This window comes from Trachypithecus francoisi, unplaced genomic scaffold, assembly GCF_009764315.1.
Source record: "Trachypithecus francoisi isolate TF-2019V2 unplaced genomic scaffold, Tfra_2.0 Lachesis_group21, whole genome shotgun sequence".
Taxonomy (NCBI): Eukaryota; Metazoa; Chordata; class Mammalia; order Primates; family Cercopithecidae; genus Trachypithecus; species Trachypithecus francoisi.
This window is the reverse complement of record NW_022681467.1, coordinates 6,136,812-6,159,057: the sequence shown is the minus strand read 5'-3', so window position 1 is coordinate 6,159,057 and position 22,246 is coordinate 6,136,812. Positions and strand designations below refer to the sequence as shown.

The 22,246-nt window shown below is 38.8% G+C and overlaps 1 protein-coding gene across 1 annotated transcript in view; it reads left to right on the top strand.

Moving 5' to 3' along the window:
* CFAP61 (cilia and flagella associated protein 61) overlaps nucleotides 1-22,246 on the top strand; it is a 308,416-nt gene that overhangs the window by 82,143 nt on the left and 204,027 nt on the right. Inside the window, exons 9-10 of the mRNA XM_033185470.1 lie at nucleotides 14,469-14,560; nucleotides 22,097-22,171. Coding sequence (XP_033041361.1) covers nucleotides 14,469-14,560; nucleotides 22,097-22,171 — 167 coding nt within the window. The remainder of the gene's footprint in view (nucleotides 1-14,468; nucleotides 14,561-22,096; nucleotides 22,172-22,246) is intronic.

Genomic DNA, 22,246 nt, shown 5'->3' with positions numbered 1-22,246 from the left:
TTTTATTTTTAGTGTATCTATGATAGGTTTTGCATTATAGTTGTCATGAGGCCTATGAAAAACATCTTATATAAATAACACATTTTTAAAAGATGACAGCTTACCTTCAATCACAAAAAATAAAATCAAAGAAAAATCTAGAAAAAAGCTTTATACTTTAACTCCATCCCCCAAGATTTTGACTTTTGGTTGTCTCAATTTACATATTTTTATATTGTCTATCTCTTAACAAGTTGATATAACTATTATTGTTTTTGACAGATTTTTCTTTTGGATGTCATACTAGAGTTATGAATAGATTGCACTCCCTAAGTACAGTATTAGAATATTTTGGGTTTGTCCATGTACTTAATTTTACCAGTGTGTTTTATACCTTCAGATGTTGTTTTCTTTTTGCACAAATCACTGGTTTCATTTTCTTTCAGATTGAAGAACTCCCTTTCACATTTCTTGTAAGATGGGTCTGTTTGTGGTGAATTCTCTCAAGTTTTATTTATCTGGGAAAGACTTTTATCTTTCCTTCATATTTAAAGGACAAGTTTGCTGGATACAGTATTCTCCAAAGAAAGTTTTTTAATTTCAGCAGTTTTGAAAATGTCATCTCACTCCCACCTACCGTGTATGGTTTCTGTTAAGAAGTCTGTTGCCAGATGAGTTGGAGCTCTGTACTTGTTCTTTTCCCTTGCTGCTTTTAGGATCCTCTCTTTGTTCTTGACTTTTGATCAGTTTATTGTATGCCTTGGGGGAGTCTTATTTGAGTCAAATCTATTTGATGCTCTCTCATCTTCCTGTACCTGGATCTTTATCTATTTCTCAAGTTTGGAAAGTTTTTTTTTTTTTGAATAAACTTTCCACCCCTATTCTTGCTCAGCTTCTTGAACACCAGTAATTCTTAGGCTTATTTTTTTCAGGTAATTTTCTGTATCTTATAGACAGTCTTTGTTCGTTTTCATTCTTTTTTCTTTTTTGTCCTCTGATTACGTATTTTCGAATAGCCTGTTTCTGAGCTGATTCTTTCCTCTGCTTGATCCATTCTGCTCTTGAGGGCCTCCAGTGATTTTTTCAGTTTATTTGCTACATGTTCAGTAGCAAATGTGTTTGTCAGTTCCAAGATAGCTGCTTGATTTTTTAAATTGTTATTTCAATTATTTTGTTAAATTTATCTGATACATTTATGAATTGCTTTTTTGTGTTATCTTAAAGATCACTGAGTGGCCGGGTGCAATGGCTCATGCCTGTAATCCCAGCACTTCGGGAGGCTGAGGCAGGTGGATCACGAGGTCAGGAGTTTGAGACCAGCCTGGCCAACATGGTGAAACCTTGTCCCTACTAAAGATACAAAAAATTAGCCGGGCATGGTGGTGCATGCCTCTAATCCCAGCTACTCAGGAGGCTGAGGCAGGAGAATTGCTTGAACCTGGGAGGCAGAGGTTGCAGTGAGCTGAGATCACGCTAATGTACTCCAGCCTGGGCCACAGGGCGAGACTCTGTCTCAGAAAGAAAAAAAAAAAAGATCACTGAGTTTCCTTAAAACTGCTATTTTGAATTCTTGGTCATAGAGCTCACATATTGCCATCTTATTAGGGTCAGTCACCGGCTCCTTGCTTTGTCAATTTGAGAGGACCATAGTTCCATGTTTTCTGATGTTTCTTGTGGTGTGTGTTTATGTCTTGCATTGAAGGACAGTTTAATTGAAGGACAATTGAAGTTGAAGTTATTTGTTCCATTCTCCCGCTGGCTTGTTTTTTATGGGGATACTTACTTACAGATTCTTTGTAATTTACCTGTTGATTTTGTTTTTTTTTTCCCCCTGCTAGGTAGCTGCCTCCTTTTTGGCACTAGATGGCACTTTAAGCCCAGGTTTGCATCACTTCTAGTAAGCAGTCAGAGGGCCACCCATCCTGAATGGAGGAGGTCCCCAAGGGATATCCCAATAGTATGGGAAGGCTAGCTAGGGGTTCATGCCCAGGGGACCGTGGAATAAATCTGCAGTTTGGTGCTGCTGAACTGCCATGCTAATTTGGAGTCTCCTTTGAGTTACAGAGCAGAATTTCCATGGCTGAGGATGATAGTCCCACCTCCCCACTTTGTTTCTGGCTGTCTTTAGGGATGGATATTTCTTTCTTCAAGTACTCCTGATGCCGTCCATGAGTTGAGGCAGGAACAGATCTCCTGCCAGGGAAGTCAAGATGGCAGGGAAGCTGATTGTCCACCTCAATATCACTGTTTGCTGTGTAGAAAACTGTTGAGTTGAAGGAAATTTTCCACACACTTGTAGCTGGGCAGATTGGGGGAAAGTGTGTCATAGATATAGAAGTCTGATTCTCTTACCATCTACTCAGTTTTTCCACTTCTCTGTGGCTCTGGGAACTGTCTCTTTCTCATTTTGAGTTCTGGGATATTGCTGGTAATAATCTGTGTCCTGTGTATTTGTTTTTGGTTTTCTGTGGGTGAGGAAGAGGAATGAAGCCAGCTTGCTTCTACACTGCCATTTTGGAACCTGAAGTTTTTGTGGGAAGGTTTTTAATTGCAGTTTATAATTTAAATTGTTATATAACTATTTATTTGTTATATTTGGTAGTTCATAATTTTTATATTAATATATATTTTCTTTACATTTTCAAATGCATTAGGATAAAGTTGAAGCCATTTTCATTTTTCTCTTATTCTGCTTTTAATGTTCAAAGTAGTAATGTTGCCTTTTTCAGTTTTCATGATATTGAGTATTTGTGTTCATTTTCTCTTCTTAAACAGTCTTACTGTCAATTTTATTAGTCTTTTCAAAAAATCAACTTTTGGCTTGTTTGATCCTTCTCTATAGTTTGTAACCAAGTTTATTTCTATTCTTTCCTTTATTAGTTCCCCTTTTGTATTCCTGGGCTTATTTGATTTTTTTTTTTTATATTTTAAATGGACTCTTGAACCCATTGATTTTTCAGCTTTTCTTCTGTACTAATATAAGTATTTAAACTATAAATATCCTTCTATTCTTGGTCTTAGCTGCAACCCACAAGTTTTGTTATGTAACTAATATATATATTATCAATATGTTTGAAATTTCATTTTATTTATTCTTTGACTTATGAGTTATTTAAAATGTTATTTATTAACAAACACATGGGAATGTTCTTGTTTTTTTCATTTTTAATTGTGGTACTCTTTCAACAAATTTTTTTTTTTTTTTTTTTTTTTGAGACGGAGTCTCGCTCTGTCGCCCAGGCTGGAGTGCAGTGGCCGGATCTCAGCTCACTGCAAGCTCCGCCTCCCAGGTTTACGCCATTCTCCTGCCTCAGCCTCCTGAGTAGCTGGGACTACAGGCGCCTGCCACCTCGCCCGGCTAGTTTTTTGTATTTTTTAGTAGAGACGGGGTTTCACCGTGTTAGCCAGGATGGTCTCCATCTCCTGACCTCGTGATCTGCCCGTCTCGGCCTCCCAAAGTGCTGGGATTACAGGCTTGAGCCACCGCGCCCGGCCTCAACAAATTTTTAAGAGTTCAATGCAAAATTGTTAACTATAGGTAGATGTTGTACAGCAGTTCTCTAGAACTAACTCATCTTGTGTAAATGAAAGTTTATACCTATTTAATAGCAGCTCTCCATTTTCCTCTCTCCTCAATCTCCTGGCAACTACCGTTCTACTATCTGCTTCTATTAATTTCACCATTTTAGATACCTTATAAAAGTGGAATTATGTATTATTTGTTCTGTGCCTGGCTCATTTCACATAAGATAGTGTCCTCAAGTTTCATCCGTATTGTTATATATTGCAGATTTTCCTTCCTTTTAAAAGCTGAATAATAATAGTACATTGTATATATATGCCACATTTTCTTCATCCATCCAGGATACCCTTGTTTTTTGTTTTGTTTTGTTTTTTACTAGGCTTTAGTTTAATTGCATTGCAGTCAGAGAACCTACTCTGTGTGTTTTTAATTCTTCCAACTTTGTTAGGTATATGGTCCATTTTTGTAAAGATCCCTTGAGTCCACAAAAATAGTGTGGATCCCATAATTTTTAGGTTCAGTGTTCTGTATAAATCAATCATGTTTGCTAATAATGTTGTCAAATATTTTATCATTATTGATATTATCACTTTTTTGAGCAATTCATGAAAGGTGTGTTAAAATCTCCTGCTTTGATTATGAATTTACTGTCTCCTACTCATAGGCTGTCTGTCATTTTTTTCATTATATATTTTGAGTCTATGTTATTTAATGCATAATTTTTAAATTATTATATCTTCCTTGAAATTTTTATCAATTATGAAGTTTCCTTCTTTAGTGATGTTTTTGTCTTGAAGTCTACTTTTTCTGATTTTAATATGGCCACATCAGCTTTCTTTGATTTTCACTTACATGCCATATTTTTTTCTGTCTCTCTATTTTTACCCTTTCTATTTTCTTATATTTTAGATGTGTTGCCCATAAACAGCATTGAGTTTGGTTGGCTTTGTTTTTAATCTAGTGTCCTAATTATTGTCTTTTAATTAAAGTATTTTGTCTATTTACATTTAATGTTCTTATGGGTTTTTATCTGCCATCTTACTTTCTACATGTCCTCTATATTCCTGTGTTTCATTTATGGTACTATTTATTGGTGTTTTATTCTTTCTTAATATCACCAGTGATATGTTAATTTAATTGGTATTTTCAAAGAATCAGCTTCAGGATTTTGGTGATTCTATTACTTCTTGCAACTCCATCAATAATCCATTGCCACAGTAATGCTACTAACAAACAACTACAAAACTACAGTGGGATACCACAATTAGCATGTATTGTTCATGCATTTGGTGTCAGCTAGGCAGCTCTGCTGATCTTGGCTGAGTCTACTCACATGTCTTGGAGTATTTTGGCTGACAGCTGATCTAGTCAGGCCTTGGCTGTGTTCCATGTCCCTCTCATCCTTTAGGAGGCTATCTTGTGCAGGTTCTCATGGAGAGGACAGAGGCACAAGAGAGCAAATGGGAACATACAAGACCTCAGAAGGCTTAGGCTTTGAACTAACATATGTCACTTGTCCAAGCAAGTTCCATGATTAAACCCAGAATCAGAGTGAGAGGGGACTACATGGGGCAAAGGGCCTAAAAACAGGGAATATAAAGAATCAGAGTCATCATTGCAATCCATGTTCACACACAAAAAGAAGAATGCTGAAGACTTTTGTCATGGCCTTCTTAAGGAGACACAAACTTCAGTGTAAGATTGGTCCCCTGATTTGTGATACAATGAGAATGGGAAAATGGTATCTGTTTTCCTGGAGGAGGCTAAGACCTCATCTCAAGTCTCATCTCAAGACAGTGATTTGGGAATTGTCAATATATTAAGTTCAAGTGTATTGTACTGGATGGCCTGGAGTGTACACCACATCCCAAGTAGGAGGAGTTTCATTGAAAAATGTGAGAAAAGCTGCTTGTCCTTCTTTCTTGCAACCTGCCTAATATTTTTCTTTGTATCACTGTGGAGTTTATTATCAACCTCTTGCTGTTCATTCAGTCATTAAACAAATACTGAGTACATCCCATATGCTAGACTTTAGGAACATAGTCTAGTACGTAGTGAGTCCAGTACCAGCTGATGACAAGATAAACATGCAAGACAAACAACTTTACAATAACATAATTGTCTTGAAGGATAGAAGATTGTGGTGGGACCAGAGCAGAATTACACCTAAATCATCTTGAGAGCATCCACATAGAATTCATAGCCTCCACATAGACTTCATAGACCTCAAAGCTTTTGAGTAAAACTTCAAAGCAAATTGGAGCTTTCTAGGTGAATAAGCAGAAAGATTTTCCTAGCAGTGATATCAAAGAGTGTAGAATAAGGAGATATTCAAGACCATGGCTTATTGCAGGAAAGTACAGGTTCAGTGTTGCTGGAGCATCAAGTGAGGGAGTGGCAGGAGACAAAGCAGGACAGGAGAACTGAGGCCAGGCAATCAAGGCCTTGCATGCCTTGCAAGAGAGTTTAGATTCTATTCTATTACATCGGTAATATGTGATGATGAACCATTGGAATATTTAATTAGAAAGCATTACATGGTCAATTTCTAGTTCACAGGAAGACTTTACAAAGGCCACTATGGTGTCCAGGAAGGAGATGAGGCCGGATTGAACCAGAACAGTAACTGTGGAATAGACCTGGGAGATATTTTAGAGAATTAATGGAACTTGATATTTTATTGGATATAGGGAAAGGAGGTTGTGGAAAAGGGGACTATCAAGGATGATTTCAGAAACTGGGTAGATGGTGGAACCATTTTGTGAGATGAGATTAATGAGTGAGTGGATTATTTGATGAAGATGCTGAGATGATAACAATCATTTCTGATTTGGACAGGTAGAGAGTTTGACCTTCCTAGTAAGCATTTGGATAAATACTCTGCGTTCAGTCAGCCACAGGTGCCTATTAAAGTAGAGAGAAAAATGGCCTCACTAAAGACACCCTTGTATAATCTCTGGAACCTGTAAATGTTGCCTTTTTTTTTTTTTTTGAAAGGTCTCTGTAGTTGCGATTAAGGATATTCTTGAGATGAGGAATTTATCCTGGATTATCTATGGGGCCCTAAATGCTATCACAGGCATCCTGTGATTAGGGAGAGACAGAGGGAGATTATAAAGACAGAAAAGGAAAAGGCAGTGTGATTATGGAATCACATTGGAATGGCATAACGAATCAAGGAATGCCAAAGTCAACAGAAACTGGAAGAAACAAGGAACGGGTTCTCCCTAGAGCCTCTGGAGTGAGCATAGGCCTGCTGACACCTTGATTTCAGCCCAGGGATACTGATTTCCAACTTCTTATCTCTAGAATTGTGAGAGAATAAATTACTGTTGTTTTAAGCCACTAAGTGAGTGGTAATTTTTTACAGCAGCAACAGGAAACTAACACAATTATGAAGAAGACAAAAGGGAGTGAGGCCAACCAAGGCACAAAAACATGTCAAGAAATAAGGACTTACTCACTCTTAGAAAAAACTCCTTGAAAGAATTGTCTGTGCTCAATGTTAATTTTTTGCTTTTTATTTTTTGTGTATCCATTGTATGTTTTTAGATTTGAGGGTACCATGAGGCTTGAAAATAATATAACCCTTTTTTTTTTGTCTATATATCTTTAATTTAGACATCACAAAAACTCTGAGAGATTACATTTTAACTTTCCACGCGAGGCAATCAGAAACTATCCTAAGCTTACTTCTTTAAGAGTGTGCAAATGGGAGCATTTATAGGTGATACAGAGAGATAAAAAAGAAGAGCATCAATCTATCAGAGAAATATCTTCCCATGAAATACAGTTGCTACAACAAGAGAAATTTTAGAAAATTCCAAATCAAGAGTTTTTGCCAGATTCAAGAGGACTTTGAGCCAGGTGTGTGGATCATGCTTGTAATCCCAATGCTTTGGGAGGCTGAAGTAGGAGGATCGCTTGAGCCCAGGAGTAAGAGGCTGCAGTGAGCCATGATCACACCACTGCACTGGGTGACAGAGCAAGACTTTGTCTAAGAAAACAAAAAACAAACTTCAAGAGGACCTCGAAACTTCAAATCGAGAGCACGTAGTCATGAAACATTAATGAAAAAAAAATCTAGAACCATCTGTTGGTTGTAGTGAGTATGATAAGCCTGTCTGGGTCAAATTTCTTTCTTTTTTTTTTTTTTAATCATACTTTAAGTTCTAGGGTACATGTGCATAACGTGCAGGTTTGTTACATATGTATACTTGTGCCATGTTGGTGTGCTGCACCCATCAACTCGTCAGCACCCATCAATTCATCATTTATATCATGTATAACTCCCCAATGCAATCCCTCCCTCCTCCCCCCTCCCCATGATAGGCCCCAGTGTGTGATGTTCCCCTTCCCGAGTCCAAGTGATCTCATTGTTCAGTTCCCACCTATGAGTGAGAACATGCAGTGTTTGGTTTTCTCTTCTTGTGATAGTTTGCTAAGAATGATTATAACCCATTATTTTAAACTGATGACAACTTAACAGTGATTGCATAAACAAACAGCAACTAACAAGCAAAAATAAAACTAAAAAACTCTACACTTTGTCTCCTGGCTTTCTTGTTGTTTCTGTTTATATCCTATTGTACTATGTCTTGAAACATTGTAGTTATTATTTTTGATCATCTTTTCATCTTTCTACTTAATATATGAGTAGTTTACATAACCTAATTACCGTGTTGTAATAGTCTGTGCTTCTCTGTGTATTTGCTATTACCAATGAGTTTTGTACCTTCAGATGGTTTCTTATTGCTTATTAATGTCCTTTTCTCTCAGATTGAAGAACTTCCTTTAACATTTCTTGTAGGACTGGTCTGGTATTGATGAAATATCTTTTGTCTGGGAAAGTCTTTATTACTCTTTCATGTTTGACAGATTATTTTTGCCAGATATACTATTCTAGGGTAAGAGTTTTTTTTCTTCAGCACTTTAAATATGTTATGCCACTCTTTCTTGGCCTGCAAGGTATCCACTGAAAAGTCTGCTGCCAGACGTATTGGAGCTGTTTTGTGTAGTATTTGTTTTTTTTCTCTTGATGCTTTTAGTGTCCCTTTTTTTACCCTTGACCTTTGGGAGTTTGATTATTGAATGCCTTGAGGTAGTCTTCTTTGGGTTAAATCCACTTGGTGTTTATACTACTTGGACTGGAATATTGATATCTTTCTCTAGGTTTGGGACGTTCTCTGTTACTATCCCATGGAATAAACTTGTATCCCTCTCTCTTTCTTCACCTTTTCTTTAAGGGTGATAACTCTTAGATTTGTCCCTTTGAGGCTGTTTTTCTAGATCCTGTAAGCATGCTTCCTTCTTTTTTATTCTTTTTTCTTTTGTGTCCTCTGATTGTATATTTTCAAATAGCCTTTTTTCAAGCCCACTAATTCTTTCTTTTGCTTGATCAATTCTGCAATTAAGAGACTCTGATACATTTTTCATTATGTCAGTTGCATTTTTCACCTCCAGAATTTCTGCAGTATTTTTAAAATTATTTCAAATTATTTGTTAAATTTATTTGATAGGATTTGAATTCCTTCTCTGCGTTATCTAGAATTTCTTTGAGTTTTCCTCAAAACAGCTATTTTGAATTCTCCATCTGAGATTGGTCCTTGGTGCCTTATTTAGTTAGTTTGGCGAAGTTATGTTTTCCTGGATGGGTTTAATGCAGGTGGATGTTTGTCAGTGTCTGGGCACTGAAGAGTTAGATATTTATTGTAGTCTTTGCAATCTGGACTTGTTTGTACTTGTCCTTCTTGGGAAGGCTTTCCAGGTGTTCAAAGGAACTTGGATGTTGTGAACTAAGTTTTTGGTCACTGCATCTGTATCTGCATTAGGGGTGTACCCAGAGCCCAGTAATGTTTTGGTTCTTGCAGACTTGTAGAGGTACCACCTTGGTGGTCTTGGATAAGATCCAGAAGAATACTCTGGATTAACAGGCAGAGACTCTCATTCTCTTCCTTTACTTTCTCTCAAACAAATGGAGTCTCTCTCTCTGTGTTGAGCCACCTGAAGCTGGGGGAGGGGTGACACAAAGCACCCTTGTGGCCACTACCACTGTGACTGCACAGGGTCAAACCTTAAGCCAGCACAGCACTGGGTCTTGCCCAAGGCCCACTGTAACCACTACCTGGCCACTGCCTACATTCTCTCAAGGCCTAGGGCTCTACAATAAGCAGGTGATGAAACCACCCAGGCCTATGTCCTTCCCTAAAGGGCAACAAGTTCCCCGGCCCTACGGCGGTCCAGAGATGCTGTCTGGGAGCCAGGGTCAGGAGTAGGAAACCTCAGAAATCTACCTGGTGCTCTATTCTACTGCAGCTGAGCTGACTCTGACAGCACTAGGCAAAGTACTTTCCACTCTTCCCTCCCCTTTTCCCATGCAAAGGAGTCTCTCCCCATGCCCACCACCACCACAGGCCACAGGGGTACGACCAGGGCACTGCTGATGTTCACTTAAGGCCCAGGGGCTCTTCTGTCAGCTTGTGGTGAATGCTTTCAGGCCTGGGACTCACCCTTCAGGGCAGTGGGCTCTTCCACTGGCCCATGGTAGGTCCAGAGATGCCATTCAAGAGCCAAAGCCTGGAATTAGGGACCCTAGGAGCCTGTTTGGTGCTCTTCCCCAGTGTGGCCAAGCTGTCACCCAAGCTCAAGACAAAGTCGCCTTTACTCTTTCCTCTGCTTTTCTCAAGCAGAAGTGGTCTCTCGTAGCCACTACAGCTGAGAGTGTGCTGGTCACACCTGAAGTCAGCACAGCTCTTAGGCTCACCAAAGGTCCATGGCGAGTACTACCTGGCTACTGCTGCTGATTTTTCAGGGCCCAGGGGCTCTTTAGTCAGCATGTGATGAATCCTATTAGGACTGGGTCCTTCATGTCAAGGCAGCAGCTTCCCTTCCAGTCCAGGATGTGTCTAGAAATGTCATCCAGGAGCCAGGGGCTGGAATAGGGACCTTGTGACTCTGCCAGGTGCCCTATCCTACTGTGGCTGAGCTGGTATCCAAGTTACAAGACAAAGTGCTCTTCACTCCCCTCTCCTCTTTTCAAGCGGAAGGAAGGAGTTGGAGTCTCTTTTGGAGCTGCGAGCTACGGTGCCTGGGATTGGGGCGGGGTGACGCAAACACTCTTTTAGCAAATCCAGCTGGTGTTTTACTACGTTGCATGTCCCCTAAGTCTGGTAGCTCAGTCCCTGTGGCCTACACAGCCTTTCAAGTTTATTTAGGACCCCAGAGCACTTTTGCCTGTGGTGGCAAGGCTTGCCAGAACTCAGGTTCCAACTACCAGGATGGGTGATTCCTCTCTGGCTAGGGCAGATGCAAATGCTCCCTCTCGGGGTGCCAGCTGAGTTCTGCCTGGTGTTGACAGCACTCAAAGTCCCACAATCACTGCACTTTCCCTCCCCGAATGTACAGATTTTCCACACCACATGGCTACTGCCAGGGGAATGGGGAAAAGTTAGTGCTGGCAATTCAAGACTGCCTTTCTTGCCCTCTTCAGTGCCTCTTTCAGTTATATGAAGTGAAAAACCAGATACTGCGATCGCTCCCCTGATTTTTGGTTCTTATGACAGTGCTTTGTTGTGTACGTAATTGTTCAATTTTGTGTTCCTGCGGGGAGGATGATCAGTGGGAGCTTCTATTTGATCATTTTGCTTCACCTCCTCCAACACTATTTATTATACAGTTTGTTCTTTCCCCCCTAATTTGAAATGCCACTTTCATCATATATCAACATTTCATAACTGTCTGGGTCTATTTCTGGCTTTCATTCTGTTCTGTTCTTGCCCCGGTAAGTCTCTGTTTTAATCACTATGTCTTTATAGTGTCTTAATATTCAGTTGGGAATAGGGCCCTCTTTTTGTTCATCTTTCTTAAATTTTTGTTTACTGTTTCTCCATATTTGCTCTTTTAGAATTAATTTATTTCATCACACAAAAGTTAAGATTTTTGGTGATATTTAAAATAAATGTAAAAAGCACAAAATTATATTATTATTTATTCCTGAAGCCCTCAACATGTATTATTTTTTTACACTCTGTATGGATTATTACTATTAGATAAAGAGCGGGGTAGATCCAGAGTCTTGTGGGACCTAAAGTCTGACCCATTCAGGAGCCCTTTTTAAGTGTAGTAATGCAAAATGATGAATGCAGCATTAGATGCTGTGCCTTGGAGGAGCCTGTGCTGGGAAGATGCCTGACCCTCTAGCTTTATTAGCTTCATGGTAAACCTGCTTCAGACAAGCAGTCTCACTTAGAAAGAAAGTCCTGACAAATTGTGCCTTTACTCCCACTAGAGTAAACCAATAGTTCATGACTTCTAAATTACATAGATGGTATAAGCCATAAAATAACAATTAAATCTGCAGCTTCAGTTGTATTTTTAGTCATGTGTTACATAATACCACTGCCTCAGCTTTCCCCAGGATAGCACCTCACATTTGAGGATCTCAAGGGACATTATGGACATTAACTAATTAAACCTCGTAAGACCCCAGAGACACTGGAGAGAGAAATCCAGCTTCACCTTGCCCAGTTCTGAAATGCAGTCACCTCTAGGGATGAACATGGCAGCTGCTTAATAATCAACTGCAACACCTCACAACAGTTTAGTCACAGCAATTAGTCTTTGTAGTTGGTAATTGTCTCACGAACATCAGACCATTGGCAGTTAAGTCACCAGGATTATTAGTTTACTGAAAATCTAATCCAGTCTTTAAGACTTTTTCCTTTTTAATAATCTTTTCCTAATTATAAAAGAAGCATGTACAGTGAATGTCTACTTCTAGTTGCATTTTTTTTTGTAGTTCTTCAAACTTGAAATAAGAAAGAAATATATTTTTAATACATTGAAATAGGTAATTACTGATAATAAGTTTTTTTAATTCACAAGTTTGCTGCTGAGCAAAAGTAATCAATGATAATAAAAGTTGGAAGAGTGGATACCTTCGAGAGGAGTATTGACTGGATGGGGAAATGAGGCAAACTTCTGGGTGCTGGAAATGTTTTATATGTTCTTTTTTTCCTTTTTTTTTTTTTTTTTTGAGTTGGAGTCTTACTCTGTCATCTAGGCTGTAGTGCAGTAGCACAATCTTGACTCACTGCACCCTCCGCCTCCCAGGTTCAAGTGATTCTCCTGCCTCTCCCGAGTAGCTGGGATTACAGGTGTGCACCACCATGCCTGGCTACTTTTTTGTATTTTTAGTAGAGACAGGTTTTCATCATGTTGGTCAGGCTGGGATTGAACTCCTGACCTCAGGTAATCCAACTGCCTTGGCCTCCTAAAGTGCTGGGATTACAGGTGTGAGCCACTGTGACCAGCCAGTTTTATGTATTTTTATAGGTGGTTGTTGTTCAAGAATAGACATATGTAGAAATTCCCTGAGCTGTACACTTTTCATATGTGTGTTAACCTCAACAACAAAGTTAATTAGCTAAAAAAGCCTGCTGCTCTTGTCATGATGAGAGTGCTAGAAACCCCAGATAGTCTTATTTGGAAAATTCTGCAGGGTGCAGGACATATCAGGAGCTAGAGATACGACAGTTTTTATTTTCCTCAAAGCATCTTTCTTCAGAAGAGGGATTCTAAGTGCTTTACCCTCTCTTCTCAGGACATTTTCTCTTCATGCCAAAAGAGCTGCTTTTTCATGCTAGGATGTGACTCTCTGTCTCATTGTGCCTTCAACATTATGTACCTCTCCAACTACGCCATTTACACTTCCCTGGGCATCTCATTTTTCTCTTAGAATTTCATTCACTTACCTATATCTTTGCCAGAAGTAGGCGTAACACATTAGCGACTCAGATATTTGGGGTTGAGAGGCATCTGCAGGGGCCATTGTTGTAGCTGGCACTAGAAGAACACCATGGGAGAGGAGGAAGCAGAGAGGATCCTGGCTGCTCTGGCCCTGTAGTGTCTGATGTGATGCTTGAAAACAAGAAGGCAGAGCAGCATGCCACACTCGCGGTGGCAGCAGCAGTCTCTGGAGCCTTCAGCGGGCCCAGGGTCCCTTCTGCATCTATGGCAGTGCTTCTGGGGAGGGGCAGCTATGAGCAGGGCATCCTAGGGCTGCTCTGAGCTGAGGCCCAAAGGCTGAGAGCAGATGTCATGGCTGAGAACCCCCAGCAGGGCAGACACTGGGTGAGGCACAAAAGAGAGGACATCTTCCAATGATGTCTTCTCCCAGGTCACCCTCTTTAGGCACGGAGACGTTTCAAAAGAGAAGAAAGGAGGGGAGGAGGAGGGAGAAAGACCTTTTTAGACAAAATGGGAAATTATTTTCTTCTGTAATTTTTAGTGAAGGTTAAATACATGAAACCTAAGCTACCCTGATTATTGACTTTCCAGAACTTACTGAAACACCAATGCTCAGCTCCAGTTTTTCTTGAAAATAATTTCTATTACAAAATAGAAAAGTGAGCATTGGGACCGCTGGCAGAGCATGAGTTCACAGTCTTTCCAAGCAAAGAGAAAGCAGCCCTTGTGCTAAAAACCTTGGCATTCAGGTAACACTGATGTAACTCACTGTGGCCTTTTCCACCTTCTGCCTGCAGATCATTTCAAAGCCCACCATCAAGGAAGCTGATAACCCATTGTTTGTAAACTTCAAAAGGGGCTGCTGTCAAAGGATCCCATTGCCCAGGGCCTGGCAGAGGTTGAGGGCCTCCTGCGGCCCAGGCCTGGGCCAGGTCCATTGCCCATCTTCCCATCTCCACAACTCCCCTGGGCAGCATCATGAGGATAAGGGCACAGAGAGGAGGAGGGAGGGAGGAACTAGCCCAGGATCCCTCCTCAGTGTCAAAATCCGGGTGGGCTGCAGAGACCTGCTCTTCCTACCTCAAGGTACTGCTCTCTAGAATAAAATTCTTCAAATCCATTGTAGCTTAAAAACATGTGACCATGCTGTCTCATTTCCTGTGGTTCTGCAGATATTTATCATCTATTTTCTGTCATTATTCTATCCCTTCTCTCAAAGATGCTGAGCTCAGGAGTAGCAGCCAGGGTTCCCAAAAAATAGTTGAGGAGTCGCAGGAACCTGTCTTTCCGGATACCATGGAAAACATCCAGGTGAGAGAGACCATCCTTCCCTGCCTAGGGTAGGGGGATGGGCCTGGGGGCTACTTGTGACATCAGGGCCATCTCTGGGGCTGGGGTCACTACCGAGAAGTTCTAATGCCTGATGCAGAAAAGGTCTCACTAGCAGTAAGCACACCACGAGCTGGGCGAAACAGAGGCCTCTGTGTTTGTAACGGACATATCAAAGCCTCACTGGTATGCTCCAAAATGCAGGTCAGAGCAGAATGTCAGCCTTTCCCTACCTTGCTCCCTGACTTCAGGAGGCTGAGCCAGATAAAACTGCTCATTTAAACTCACTGGGAAATACAGGCTTTCTGAAGAGACTGACACACTATCTGCATACTCAAATGGGACAGCGTTTTCCTTCCTTCCCTAACTGGGCCCAGCAGACACAGAAACACCTGCCCCATCTCCCAGAAAAGTCTCCTCCCAGCAAAGAGGGGACTCAGGGGAGACCTGAATCTTTTAAAGAAGATTATATGCATGGATTAGATTGATGGAAATGAAGCTGATGAATGGAATTAGTTTGTTGTTGTTGTTGTTGTTGTTGTTTTAAAGTGCAGCGTTCTTCTTTTTATGCTAAGGTGCAGTAACAGAGACTGGATTTATTCTCCTGCCTAAAATAACCAAAATGTGGCTAAAATGTAGGAAACACTGTTCATCACTGTAACAAAGGCCAGCGAAGCCTGGGAGATGTGAGACAATCCAAGCGAATCCTGTGGCTGCCCCAGCTGACTGCCATGACAGAGCTTCTAGGACACAACGCAGGGCAGGAGGAGCCAGAAGACTTCCCAAGTCTTTAAGTCCATGCAGACTAGAGTGACTAAAGTCTGAAGGATGGAGTACTAGAAAGGACAGAGTGTGCAGAGAGAGACATCAATGATCAGCAGAAGATCAATCAGGCAGTCAGCTGAGTGTTGATCACACCAGGCATGTGAGGAGACTCCTTAAGGCCAGGCTGAGAAAAGAACCTCTGAAAAGGATGAGGATTAATAGTGCCCGTGCCTGTACAAAGTTAGGAATAGTGCCTGTTCTCGCCAGTCAGACTGCAAAAGCTTATAACTTGCAAGAGAGTGCACAAAAGAGGCTTGTAGAGAATAATTAGTTCTAGGGAGAGCACAGTCCTGCCTAACAAATCTTTAGAGCAAGAACTGAAAAAATCAAAGTAACTTAACTGAGTCCTAGAACAAAGTACAAGACTATCTGTAGGAATACAAAATTCCTCAGCACCCACCAAGATAAAATTCACAATGTGTGGAATCCAATAAAGAATTACCAGCACTCAAAAAACTGGTAGTATATTATGCAAAAGGTGGAGATAAATCAATCAGTTGAAACCTACACACATATGAAAACATGTTAGAATTAAGGGACAAAAACATTGAAACAGTTATTATAACTGTATGTTCCAAAGGTTAAGGAGAGACATAAAAGATACAAAAATGCTCCAAATCAAACTTCTAGAGATTAAAAACTACAATGAATAACATGAAAAGTACACTGGAAAGGTTAACTCCAGGTTAGGCATTGCAGTTGAAAGATTAGTGAACTTGAAACAAATATAAATGGGATTTTTAAAAAAGATACATATCAGTGAGTTTTGGGACAACTGCAAAGACCTGATATATGTGTAACAGAAGTCCACATGAAGAGAGAGACACTAGGACAGAAAAAACATGTTCAAAGAAATAATGACTGAAAAATTATAAATTTGATGAAAACAATATACTCACAGATATAAAAAGCTCAGCAAACACAAGAACATAAAGAAAACCGCCAAAGCCAGTGGAAAACCAGTGATAAAGAGAAAATCTTAAAAGCAGCCAGGAGTAGGTTTGGGGGAAGTCAAGTTAGGAACAGAGGAACAAAGACATGAATAACAGCAGATTTCTTATTGGAAATAATACAAGCAGAAAGATAGTAGGATCACATCTTTAAAGAAATAGAAGAAAATAAACACCACCCTAGAATTTTATACCCAGTAAATATCTTTCATTCAAAATAAAATGTGAAATAAAGAGTTTGCCCTACACAGAAAAGGTGGAAAGATGCATCACCAGCAGACCCACATTATGAGAAATGTTAAAGAAAGCCCTTTAGGCAGAAGGAAAATTATATCAGATGGAAATTTGGCTCCGCACAAAGAGTTGAAGAGCACTGGAAATGGTAACAAGGTGAAAAAAAGTATACGATTTTATCCTTAATATTTATATCTTTTTAAAAGATAGTGACTTCACAAACAAAAATAGTGTGGGGTTTATAACATATGTAAAAATAAAATGTATGACAAGAATAGCACAAAGACCTTGAGAGGAGACCCGAAGGGGAAAAGTATACTATTTTAAGGTTCTTATATTAAACCTAAAGTGCTATAATATCACCTAATGACGGTCTGTGATAAGTTAAAGATGTACCACTAATGTTACAAATCAGATTCAAAGAGTTATATCTAATAAGCCTAAGTTGAGATTAAATATCATCATAAAAATACAAAATTAGACCAAAAGAAGACAAAAAGGAAAAAGGGAGCAAAGAGTAGATGGGACAGATAACAAGATGACAGACTTAAACTTAAGTATGCAATAATTACATTAAATGTAAACATTCTAAGTGTCCTGATTAAAGAGCATATATATAAAGCAGATATAGGTGGATAAAATGCAAAATTCAGTTGTATGTAGACTATAAAAATGCAATTTAAATATAAAGATAAAATAGACTAAATTTAAAGAATGGAAAAGGGTACACCATGTCAACACTAATCAAAAGTGAGCTGGAATGGCTTTGCTAATTTCAGACAAAGTAGATTCCAGAACAGAGAATACTATAAGAGATTACAAAGGCCAAGAGAATGTAACAATCTTAAATACTTATGCACCCAATAACAGTGCTTCAAAACATAAGAAGCCAAAAGTTGTAGAACTGCAAAGATAAATCAATAAAAATTATAGTTAGAGATTTCAATATGCTTCCCTCAGTAACTGATAGAATAAGTAGACAGAAAATCAGCAAGGATAAAGAAGATTTTAATGACAGTATTGACCAGCCTTGCCCCACCTCCTGGCCTGGATAGCTGAAGTGCAGCACAATGACCCTCAGCATCCTATCAAACGTGACACTGTGAACAACGTGGAGCTTGTGGGCTGCAGCCATGGTGACTGAGGGAAGTGCTCTCTGGATGCTGCATATGGAACCACTGTGTTCTCAGTATGTCAATTCACAGATAGACATGAATGAATAATAACAGAAAATGGTATGGAACAGTGAGCATCAGTGTCAAGATGATGCTGAGTAACACCCTACAACTGGATGAACTCATGAGTGAAGAGTATGAGAAATACGTAAAATCCATTGAAGAGTGAGAATAGGACCTCTCAATAAACTAGAATGAAACAACCTAATTCAGCATAGTTGTCTTAAATTAGTAATAGATAGAAATGACGTGAAATAGCAACTTTTGGCATTACCAGTGGATAAAGAAACTACTCCCAACACTGCTGCTAGAAGAAAATAGGCTTTTTCTAAAGATTTCAGACAAACACAATATGCATCTTTTTCACAATACTTTATGCTTTTTAGACTAGGCTCTAGTTATAATATTTAGAATTCATGAAGTTTTCTGTGGTGAATTAGCTATAAAAATTATGTATTTCAAGGATAACATTATATCTTCAGCTTTATGTAATATTGTAACTTGCTTACATCCATTCGTGGATTTGAGTCGAAATACTTAATGATCTTTGCATTGAAAATAATTTGGGAGTGGAAAAAGATTTTGTTAAAACTGGCAAGCCACATGTAGAAGAATGAAGCTGGATCCTCATCTCTCACCTTATACAAAGATCAACTCAGGATGGATCAAAGACTTAAATCTAAGAGATGAAGCCATAAAAATCCTAAAAGATAACATTGGAAAAAACTCTACTAGACATTGGCTTAGGCAAAGACCAAGAACCCAAAAGCAAATGCAACAAAAACAAAGATAAATAAATGGGACCTGATTAAACTAAAAAGCTTCTGCACAGTGGAAGGAACAACCAGCAGAGTAAACAGACAGCCCACAGAGTGGGAGAAAATATTTGCAAACTCTGTATCCAACAAAGAACTAGTATCCAGAATCTACAAGGAACTCAAATGAATCAGCAAGAAAAAAACAAATAATCCCATCAAAAAGTAGGCAAAGGACATGAATAGAGGATCCTCAAAAGAAGATTTACAAACAGCCAACAAACATATGAAAAGATGCTCAACACCACTAATTATCAGGGAAATGCAAATCAAAACCACAATGGAGTATCACCTTACTCCTACAAGAATGGCTATCATTTAAAAATTTAAAAACAACAGATGTTGGCTTGGATGTGGTAAAAAGGGAAGAGTTTTTCACTGCTGGTGGGAATGTAAACTAGTACAAGCACTATCGAAAACAGTATGAAGATTCCTTAAAGAATTAAAAGTAGAACTACCGTTTAATCTAGCAGTCTCACTACTGGGTGTCTACAGAATGGAAAAGAAGTCATTACATGAAAAACACACTTGCACAAGCATGTTTATAACAGCACAATTCACAATTGCAAAAATATGGAACCAGACTAAATGCCCATCAACAGAGTCTTTTATCTACACGTTGGGTACAGTATACACTGTTTGGATGATGGGTGCACCAAAATCTCAGAAATCACTAAGAAACTTTTCCATGCAACCAGACACCAACTGTTCTCCCAAAAGTATTGAAATAAAAAAATTTAAAAATTAGTAAACTTAGTCAATATACAAAAAGGATAATTATGACTGAGTAGGTTTTATTCTAGGAATACAAGTTTGGTTTAACATAAGAAAATCGGTGTAATTCACCATTTTAACAAACTAAAAAAAACCCGTATGTTTATCTCATAGATGTATAAAAGACATTTGAAAATATAACATTAATTCCTCATAAAGACTCTTGGCACTCTTTCAATTTGATAAAGGTTATTTTTGAAAAACTTACAGCAAACATCACACATAATGGTGAAGGACTAATTCTTTTACCCTTAAAGTCAGGAACAAGTTAAGAATGTCTGCTCTCACCACTTCTAATCAAAATTGTACTGGAGATTTGAACCAGTGCAGAAAGATAGGAAGAGAAATGAAAGGCATCCAGATTAAAAAGGAATAATTAAAACTATCTTTTACTCACAGACAACATGACTACCTATGAAAAAAATCTGATGGAATCTACAAAACAGCTACTAGAACTAATATATACAAAATTAATATGGAAAATTTAGTTGTATCTGTATAATAGCAATGAACAATCAGATTGAAATACCATCTAAAACAGTACAAATATTAAATCTGACAAAAGATATTCAAGACTTCTGTGGTGAAAACTACAAAACATTTCTGAGAAAAATTAAAGAAGACCTAAATACGTGGAGAGATATTCTATGTTCGTGGGATATTGAATCTTTAAATCAGTTCTTCCCAAATTCAGCAAAATCCCAATCACATTTTTAGCAGGAATTTTTATAAAAGTTTAATTAATTGATTCCAAAATTTATGTGAAAATGGAGATAACCTAAAACAGCCAGAGCAACTTTGAAAAATAATGAAGCTATAGGATAACACTAACTGATCTCAAGATTAATTATTTTAAGATTATTTTTTTTCTCTCCGTTGCCCAGACTGGAGTGCAGTGGCATGATCTCAGCTCACTTGCAACCTCCGCCTCCCAGGTTCAAGTGATACTCATGCCTCAGCCTTCCGAGTAGCTGGGATTACAGGTGTAAACCACCACGCCTAGATTTTTTTTGTGTATTTTTAGTAGAGATGGGGTTTTGCTATGTTGGCCAGGTTGGTCTTGAACTTTCAGCCTCAAGTGATCCGCCCACCTTGGTCTCCCAAAGTACTGGGATTACATGTGTGAGCCATTATGCTTGGCCTACTTATTATAAGGTTATTGTAATGAAGATAGTGTAATATTGGTGCTAAGGTCAACAGTAGGTTAATGGAATAGAATTAAAAAAACTCAGAAATAGATTCAATGTATATAAACAACTGATTTTTGACAAAGGCACATGGCAATGTAGTGGAGAAAGAATAGTCTTTTCTTTCTGAAACAATTGAATATCCATATACAAACTTTTAAAAAACTCAATCCATACCTCATACCGTATACAAAAATTAGTTGCAAATGAATCATAGACTTGAATGCAGAATTCAAACCAATATAACCTCTAGAGAAAACGTAACATACGAGAAAACCTTTGTGACTTTGGGTTAGGTAAGATTTCTTAGAAACCACATCAAAAGCACAATACATAAAAGAACAAATTGATCAATTAGGTGTCATCAAAATTTAAAACCTTTTCTTTTTGAAAAATACTGTTAAGAGAATGAGAAGACAAGCCGCAGATTGGGAGAAAATATTTGCAAATTACATATCTGACAGAGGACTTGTTTCTACAACATATTTTTAAAAACTCTCAAAACACGATAATACAAAATTAAAAAACTAATTAAAAATGGGTAACAGATTTGAAGTTTCCAAAAGAAGACATCACATGAAATGACACTCAATCTCATTAGTCATTAGAGAAACGCAAATTAAAACCACAATCAAATACAACTACACATCTATTAGAATGACCAAAACTAGAAAGATTAAGCATTCCAAGTGTTGGTGAGGATGTAGAGGCAGTATGGTGCATCCACACCATGGGTACTACTCAGGGACAAAGAGGACTAAAACACTGATGCGTGTAACAGCATGGATGAATTTCAAAGTAAATATGCAGAGTGAAAGAAGCCAGATCAAGAGTAAATGCTATTTGATTTCAGTAATATAAAATTACAGAAAGTACAAACTACTCTATAATGACAAAAATCATATCAATGTTTGCCTGTGGTTGGCAGAGTAGAAGGGGTGGGAGTGAGAGGCACGTAGGAACATGGAAGCTTGGGGGTTGATGTGTCATGTTCATTATCTTGATCATGGTGATATTTTTATGGGTGTATACGTAAATCAAAGCTTTTCAAAAAGTACACTTCAACTGTATGTAGCTTATTGTATGTCAATTCTGTTAGGTTGGCACAAATTACTTTTGGTGCACAAATAGTTGCAGTTTTTGCCATTACTTTAATGCAATTACTTTTGGTACAATTACTTTTGCACCATCATAATACCTCAATACAGTAGTTTTTTTTAGAAAATACTTAGTGCACGTTTCAAGTTAAACAGAAGAATATGAATAATGGAGTAATAACTAACATCTCCAGAGAATCAGGAGGCGCCTGCACTATGCTAAGCCTCTGTTTTTCTATCTGTCTGTCTTTATTTTATCCTCATAACACCCTTGTGAAATAGATGCTCTTCTCATCCCCTTTTCACAGAGGAGGAAACTGAGGCTACATAATTTTCCCAATGCCACAAGGCCAGTAAGCTGTAGAGCCAGGGTCTGAACCCCGGCAGCTTGCTCCAGAGCTTGGACTCTAAACCACTGCAGGTGTTGATTAATTTTCATGTCTTGCTGTCTTCATTTGCAGGAAAATATTGCCAAAGAAGCTGCATCCGAGGAAGCTTTAACAGCAGTCCAAAGTGGAAATGTTAGTGAACCAGAGGTACGGTTTGAGGAGCGCCTTTGCGTGCCCCCGGCCACCCCGTGGGTTTCACACCCTTCCTGACCTCCCTGCCTG